This window comes from Thamnophis elegans, chromosome Z (genome assembly GCF_009769535.1).
Source record: "Thamnophis elegans isolate rThaEle1 chromosome Z, rThaEle1.pri, whole genome shotgun sequence".
Classification (NCBI taxonomy): Eukaryota; Metazoa; Chordata; class Lepidosauria; order Squamata; family Colubridae; genus Thamnophis; species Thamnophis elegans.
The window spans coordinates 42,350,385-42,358,405 of record NC_045558.1 but is presented as its reverse complement, the minus strand read 5'-3'; the positions used below and the strand labels follow the sequence as shown (position 1 = coordinate 42,358,405).

Genomic DNA, 8,021 nt, shown 5'->3' with positions numbered 1-8,021 from the left:
TGAGATATATGCCCCCCCTGTGTGTGTGTATGTGTGTCTGTGTGTGTGTGTTTGCCTATAAGTACAATATCTCCCAAGCGCACAATGCACCCTTCCCACATAACCTTTCCGTGCTTGCGCCGTCCTAAGGAGAAGGTGTTGTAACACTTCTGGAAGAGGCTTACAAATCTCAGGGCGTGGATCCTCCTTGCAGTCAACTTGATCGAGGGTGGGGGTCTTTATTTCGTCCGTTAAAAAAGTCCGGGTCTTTCCTTCAGTTTACGCGCTCTCTCTTGCTCTCTCTCTCGCCACCTTTCGCCCTCTTTCCCCCACCCCCTTTCATTTCTCTTATTTAAAAAACGCGTCCTTGGCTGTTTTGTTTCCATTACCAGAGCCCCGAAGTATACCTCTCTTCCACGAACACAGGGAGATTCACGGGTAAGGTTGCGGAAGTGCCACAGAAATAAGATGCCAGCCACAAATGCTTGTGCGTGGGTGCATTTATGTGTGTGCGCGCGAGAAAGAGCAAGAGAACCTCCCACACACCTGCAAGTTACCTAGCCTTAGTGGGAAAAGATAAAGTGGTAGATTTTACCCCACCCTTGAAAAAGTTGTTTTTAGTGTGTGTGTGGGGGGGGAAGCATTCCTCAGCTTCAAGCGAGTCTGCTTGAGCTCCGGCGATTCAGCCCCTCTTGAGAGTCGGAAAAAAATCCGCATCCGAGGAGCCTCTAAATGAAGTACTGTGGGTCTCGCTAGAGACTGGAAATCGCTCCTGAGCCTTGCCTTGCTGTTGGGGCACCCCAAAATTGGAAGCGGAGCGCCTTTCAGGAGCCCAGGGTTGGATTTGACTTTTTCCTGCCAGCCCCAGTTAGCTCTGAACTCTGCGGCGCGCTATTATTTACAGTGAGTTTCCAAACTAAACACAATAGTATAATTTAACCTTTCCAGGCACTCGTAAATTTTTACGGCTGTGAAACAGAGCAACGCAAATGAATATGCCCATAGTTACTGACTTAATAACAGCCCGTGGCTCCCGGAACAATAACTCCTTATGAAATATAATAAATATGTATTTAAATACAGATTGCCGCCAATGTTATTTTCTTTCTTTATGGCATAAACGATTGTATAATTTTATGTGAAGGTCTCCGATCACAAGGAGAGCAGCATGTCTGCGCGGTGCCCTCTTTCTCTCGCTCTCTTTCCCTTTTCCCAAGGAACAAGAACCATTGATGGAATGATTAATTATGATATAAAATAGTCCACTTAAAAAGAGTGATCATAACAGACCCCCTCAAAAAATAGTCTGATTTTTTTAATCTCATTTGGCCACAATTAAAGCAAACTTTGCTCCACAACTTGCTTATTCCTTTGCATTTAAAAAAAAGAGCATATGGCTTTGCTATAAAAAATGATGGCTGGAAAACACTGACCCATTAATAGCCTGCGGACTGATTTATTCTTTATTGTTCTGCTGCCCGGACACGTGACACGCGGCAGCCAATAGGCTGACAGGCAGCCTTCAACTTATTAGGTGACTGTACTACTTCGCAAGGACCAAGTTGTTACATGAAATCTGTAGTTTCATAATTTCGCCAGGGCTCGCCTCTCCTTTGGTTTGGCCGGGGTTGGCGATGTCTTCGTCGGGGACGCTCAGCAACTACTACGTGGACTCGTTCCTCCTCCACGAGACCGAGGAGCTGGTGCAGTCGCGCTACGCCGCGGCCCCCCTGGGCCAGCCGGCCAGGCAGGCGACCCTCGGCGAGCACCCCGAGTTCACCCCCTGCAGCTTCCAGTCGAAAGCGTCCGTCTTCAGCACTTCCTGGAATGCCGTGCACCCGCCGAGCGCCAACAATGTGCCGGCTGTCTACCACCCGTACGTGCATCACCAGCCACCCGACGGCAGGTACATGCGTTCGTGGCTGGAGCCGATGCCGGCTTCCTTGTCTTTCCCCGGCTTGCCGGCCAGCAGGCATTACGGCATTAAACCTGAACCGCTCACGGCCAGGAGGGGTGACTGTACCACCTTTGACACGCACGCACTCTCCCTGACTGATTATGCTTGTGGTTCTCCTCCAGCTGATAGGGATAAGCCAGCCAACGACGGGGCATTCTCGGAAAACAATGGCGAGAGCGAGGCAAACGGAGACAAACCCCAGCTGGACCCAAGTAAGTGCACTTGCTGCAGGGCCCCGCTGGACTTGTGGAGAGAAGGAGAGAGGGAGGGCAACCCGAGCAGCGAGAGGGGTCTGCCGAGGCTGCTTCTGAAGCAGGATCCATCTTGAGCTATGCGGCAAGGGTTGGGGGAGGGGGCTCGGATAGGTAGGTAGGGTGGGTGGGGGTTTCTGTAGTCAGAAAAGGGGTAGAAAGTATCGAGGCTTCCTGGAATGGGGGCGTGCGATCCCCTATATGTGTGTGCGTGCGTGCCGTTGTTTTCCTTTCCTCCCTTCACTCTCTCCCTCTCTCTTTCTCGGAGCTGCTGGCACGGTAGGCTTGGTAGAGAAGACCGTTCGCAGAGATGGTCTGATTCTCAGCTCCAGCCTTCCTTCCTCAGGCACGCAGTGTGCAAGGGAGTGTCACATGTATGCTTTCCCTGGCTATGGCTTCCGCTAGAAAGCTGGATAGCTGGAAAATTCGGGTGGGGCAGGGGGAAAGAGAGATGGGGGGTAGGGAGGGAGAGGGACCTGTAAGGGAAGGAAATCCAAAAATACTGGGTGTGAATCCATTTCCTTTAGCTCACAAATCCAAGAATGCCCAGTTGCGGGGGGTGGGGGGGAGGCCAAGTCAGGTTTATCCTTAAAAGCTGAAACGTGGGTAGATTCTTTTGTCCCCTTATAATCAGAGGAGACACCAGAGAAGGTCAGAAAATACCTTCACAATAGGCGCTCTGTTCTTATGGGTTGTTCACCACCATCTTTTTAATTGCTGGGGGGTGGATGGGGGGGAGGTGAGGAGGAAGGAGATGAGGACAAGGTGGGGAGAAAGCCGGAAATGCCAGCTTTAAAAGTACACCCTTGGATAAACAATATGAGGGAAGCTGGGTGCTGACATTTTACTGCAATTCCATAGGACTCTCTCCTGTGTCCCAATTTGAAACCCATTGTTGCCCAGTGAAAGAAATACGAGAAACTACCAATATTTTGTGTGAGAGTGGGTAGGGCTGAGGGCAAAGAAATATACTTTTGTGTATGGAAGTCTTTGCTTCCTTCAACCTGAGCCGTTGTTTCCCTGCAGATAACCCAGCAGCAAACTGGTTACATGCAAGATCCACTAGGAAAAAACGTTGCCCTTACACCAAGCATCAGACACTGGAGTTGGAGAAAGAGTTTCTCTTCAATATGTATCTCACCAGGGACCGAAGGTATGAAGTGGCCAGGCTCCTGAATTTAACCGAGAGACAAGTGAAAATCTGGTTCCAGAATCGTAGGATGAAAATGAAGAAAATTAACAAAGATCGAGCAAAGGATGAATGAGCCTGGACGGCAGGTTTAATCTGTATCAAAACAGCAAAATCCGGCCTCCCCCCCTGCGGTCCTTCAGCGCCACACAACGCAACTCCCCCCCCCCCACATCCTGAAACTGTGTCCAGGCCTCACATATTTTTATTTTTTCATTGTTGTTTGTCCTTGGCCAATTCAGCTCTTGAATGTACCTCGCCAGCATACAGAATGACCACTGTGTCCTGGTGCTAATTTTGGAGGTATCGTCTTTTCCCCATTTTCTATTCATAGGAAAGCAAAGGAGGGACATTGCCGCACCAGGGTGATATTTGTCTAAATCTACCTGTCAAGAAAGAAAAAGAAAAAGAAAAAAAAGAAAGAAAAAGAAAAAGAAAGAAAGAAAGAAAGAGAAAGAAAACTACCTTTTAATGCACAATTCTTTATGGACTGTATAGGTTAGTTGAAGTAGTTAAATTTATTTGCTTGTCGCACGGCAGAGAAAGGTCTGCTGTAATACTTGAACACTGTGTTTTATTGTGGTATTATATTTGTGACTCAATTTTTGTGCTTGGGTGCTGTACCAGATGTGATTGTGTAAGCTAGAATACAATTTGAACTCAGGTTGTTTATTATAAAGATTGCATAGAGTATAGCTCTGTAGTGTAAGGACGGAGTCTTTTTTTTTCTGTATCATTGAACAGTTAACCTTGGATTGTACGGGATAAAAATTATAAACCATTCATTTCGTATCCTAACTTTTAAACATAAAAGAAAAGCAAATATTATCTGGAATAAAAAGGAGCCTATTGGTTCTTCTGAAACCAATCATTTAAGTATGCACACAATCTATCTATCTAAATATATATATATATATAGTACAGTTTTCGTCAGTTGTATATATATTATCTATATATTAAAAAAAGAAACCCTTAATAATCAAATTAGCTTGAATATTGTTTTTGCACCCGTGAGCAGTTCTCAGATATCGGAGCTATACCTATATGTGAAAAAGGTAACTACTACCTATGGTTTACGTTTTAAGATTAATCAAATAACTTGATTCCTATTGTAATGAAATTTAATTTTATTGATAATAAATTATACACTAAAAACTACCTTTGGTTATTGCAGATGTGTATTAATTTTTTTTTACAACCTGAAAGTTATGTTTATGCAGAAGCTACACTTTGTATATTTTGCAAAACTTACCTCGTGGCTTACTGACCAAATAGTTTTGTCCAAAATGATATTTTAACTTTTTTGCTAAATAAAAAAAAATATTGATTCTTTTATATTTTTGTGCTGTTTTAAGATTATTATGGGCACTGCTCCACAAGCTCAGCCCATATATGGCATCTATTCTGGTGAGCAACTAGCAGCAAAACCTTGATTCTAAGCCCAATTATTCAAAAATAAACACCTATTCTTTTAATAGCATTCACTCCACGCTTGAATATTAGGAACTCATGAATGAAATCGCCTAAAGGTCTCTGCAACATTTTCCTGACATCACAGTATTAAAAACCCTCTAGCTTGCTAGAAATCCATAATTTTTAATGATGCATATACAAATGGAGGATTTATTTAAAAACAAAACAATACACCAAGCAGCTGTTCGCAACAGCCTTCTCCAAGGACAAAAATATTGCTGCTTTTTTATTGGTTTCGTTTTGAACTCACACACAAAATCAAAACTGTTATTTCTCAGAGGCAAATAACTACATAGCACCAGCATGAAATATCACTTTGTAACTTCCTGGGGAATGGGCTGTCTCTATGAAAGGTCCCCCTTTGCATTTCCGTTTACAGAGTCTCCCAAATCAAGGTGTGGCATAGCAAAAGATAGCTCTTCTTCTGATAAGATGGAGAGTGAGGTTCTAATAGGATTACTCAGGTGGTGGTTTGAGCCCAGATCATAAAACGTTACAGCTTTCTGGAGGTAGCTAGCAATTCAACAAATAAATATGAGAACGGGTGGGGTGAAGTGGTGGTGGGATGGGGATTGAACTCAAGCCAATAAGCAAGGCAAGGGATTATACTGAGATGAATGCCAAGTGAATCTCAGACGAAAGGACCTAGAATCAAGTTTTTGATCCCACAAAATACCTGAAGAGGATGTCGCCCACAAATCAGAAACTCTGCGAATGCCCTACTTCCTTTCAAAGCTAAAAACGCGAGGCCGCCCTCCCAACTCACAAGTCTGGGATAAAGACGCTATCAGGAACGTATAATAAAAGAAAATGACGGCTGTAACCCTTTCTAGGTGCAAAGTGCCGGCGGGTGAAAGAGAACCTCGCCCAGGTCTCAAGGTCTGTAAAAATCCCCCCAACCCACCCTAGACTGGCCCGGGACTGGGGTCTGGCTGGCTGTTATTTTATTTATTTTGTTTGTTTTGTTTCGAAATAAAAAAAAATAAAAGTTGGGACTTATCTCTGAGCAAGTGGAAAAAAACGGGGTCGGCTTTGGCGACGGGAAAGGAAATTGGAGGGGGCCGAGGAAGCTGGAATTGCTGTCTGTCTCGAGAATTTGGGATCTGGGACGTCCTCTGTTGTTGTGGACTGGGGGGAGGACTTCAAAGCACCAGTTCTGGAGAGCCTAATAAACGGCGGGTCTGCAAACTGTCTGGAATTCGGCACTTAATGAGTTTACAACTGTCCAGCCGCAATTAGTTTTTCTACAAAAGTCCTTTCATTTGTTTTGTCTGGCTCTTTCAGATAAAGTCGGACTGCGGAAATAGCCTGCCTTTATGAGTTCCCTTCCTCTGGAATGTAGGCTTGAATGGTGGACGTTTATCTATAATGAATTTGCCGCCGGGATCTTCTCCTACAATAGTCAACAAGGCACCGCGAGGCAGATTGTTTAAAACGTTTGCAGTGTAGGGAGCACCTCGGTTTTTCACGCTTTAGTAAGGATCCTGAACCTTTTGGATCATTTGCACCGACAAAGACTAAACAGCAGATGGCAGTGTTGTTCCATGAAAAACGAGAGTGGTGTTTTTGAACGCCAAAGGAAGATTCTAAAATGTCGACTAGATTCTGGAAGCAGCATCCTGTATATGCGGGGTTAGAAACTGCTGATTGGATTTTAACAAAGGACAGAAAGTGTTCGTTGCCTATTTACCCTTATGAATATCTGAACGCTTAGAAAGGAATGCAGCAATGCTGGGTTGGATGCAGATTTATTCACGCCAAAACCAGATTCTCAGATAACAGTGGGGAATTTAAGCCATTTTTTATTAAAACTGAATCCAGTTGTTCATCAGTATGTCATTTATTGTAAATCTTAATTTCAGCCATCCGAAACATTAGGCTTTATTATTATTTTAAAAATGTACCAAAGATCAGATTTTGTTTGTTGTGACATCAGACATCAGTAATATGTGATGTGTGTGTGTGTATGTGTGCATGTATGCATCCACATATCTATAGGTGAATACACATACAGAAACATCTATACAAACACATGTTTCAAGTTTATAAAATGGCTCATTTCAGCTCAATAAAGAGGCTGAACTGGATTCTATCTCTTTGGATATATGTAAGTATGTATCATCTTTGGGGAAATTACATTTTCAACTGTTAAACCTATAATAAAATACAAATACATTTGTGTTAAGAACCAATCCATGATTTAACTGGCTGTGATATGCACAAATTGATATGCACAATAATATCTGTATGCAAATATAAATCATGCAAGCAAATATATTCACAGGGTTACAATCATTTATATTTCCTCAATCCCACCCAGGCAGCAAGCTGCTCTATGAAGTAAGCCTTACTGAATAATGTGCGGTTTACTCTCTAGTAAATATGCCCAAGATGGTCTTATGATGGTGTGATTGTGTGCCATTGTATTCCATCAGCATTCTCTAACGGGGCATTTAATGGCGCACCCCAAAAGGTATGTAGAATTGAAACATAAGCAGGCTGCACCATCTTTACTGAAAGCATAAAAGGAATATTACAGCTGCAAAGATCCAAATCCCAGGAAAGCCTCCGTTGATGATTAAAAGCTTGTATCATTGGTAGAAGCAACCCTAATTAAAGGCCATGCTTCCAAATGGAACAAATAGGCAGATCATTATTATTTTTCCCCTTGCAAAAAAATAACACAATCAAACAAGCTCCCCTTTTAATAGGGATTTTAGGCAGTTCTCTATAGTGTGGATATTCTTCTTTCCTAACACAAGGGTATCTTTCCTCTGCCTCATTTACATTCCCCAAACGTGACTCTGCCTTGCTTTGGAGGGCAGGCTGTCCTTGAAATTGTGAGCTTTTTTTTTACCAGCAAACCCAACCCCCCTCCCCCCAGCTGCACAAACCTAGCTGAACTGCTAGGATAAAGCGACTAATTTTTAATTTGAAAATTATTTACCAGCTACTGAATTTTCCAGCAGATGTATTTTCTTCAATTAAGGGCTTTGTTCTGTCCTAAACAATTTTGACTCCGTGGGATCCGATTTAATTATGTTATGCAAATGCTCACAAGCTGACATACCACCGGCTGTAGAAAGGTCTGTAACTTTTTATTCTGGGACCTTTTTTTTGTTTCTTATATTTTCAGGTTTTTTTTTCTGTTAAAAAATTAATACCTCTTTTT

The 8,021-nt window shown here is 43.2% G+C and overlaps 1 protein-coding gene across 1 annotated transcript; it reads left to right on the top strand.

Annotated features, from left to right (window-relative positions):
* Positions 1–1,613: 1,613 nt before the first annotated feature.
* Positions 1,614–3,452, top strand: HOXA9 (homeobox A9). Its single transcript, XM_032237082.1, has 2 exons — positions 1,614–2,148; positions 3,214–3,452. The coding sequence occupies exons 1-2, from the start codon at positions 1,614–1,616 to the stop codon at positions 3,450–3,452; spliced, it is 774 nt and encodes a 257-aa protein (XP_032092973.1).
* The last annotated feature ends 4,569 nt before the right edge of the window (positions 3,453–8,021 follow it).

Excerpts from the sequence above, each read along its gene's own strand:
- HOXA9 (XM_032237082.1), top strand. The coding sequence starts at position 1,614 with ATGTCTTCGTCGGGGACGCTCAGCAACTACTACGTGGACTCGTTCCTC. Across the intron at positions 2,149-3,213 it reads CAAACCCCAGCTGGACCCAA|ATAACCCAGCAGCAAACTGG; the intron begins GTAAGTGCACTT and ends GTTTCCCTGCAG.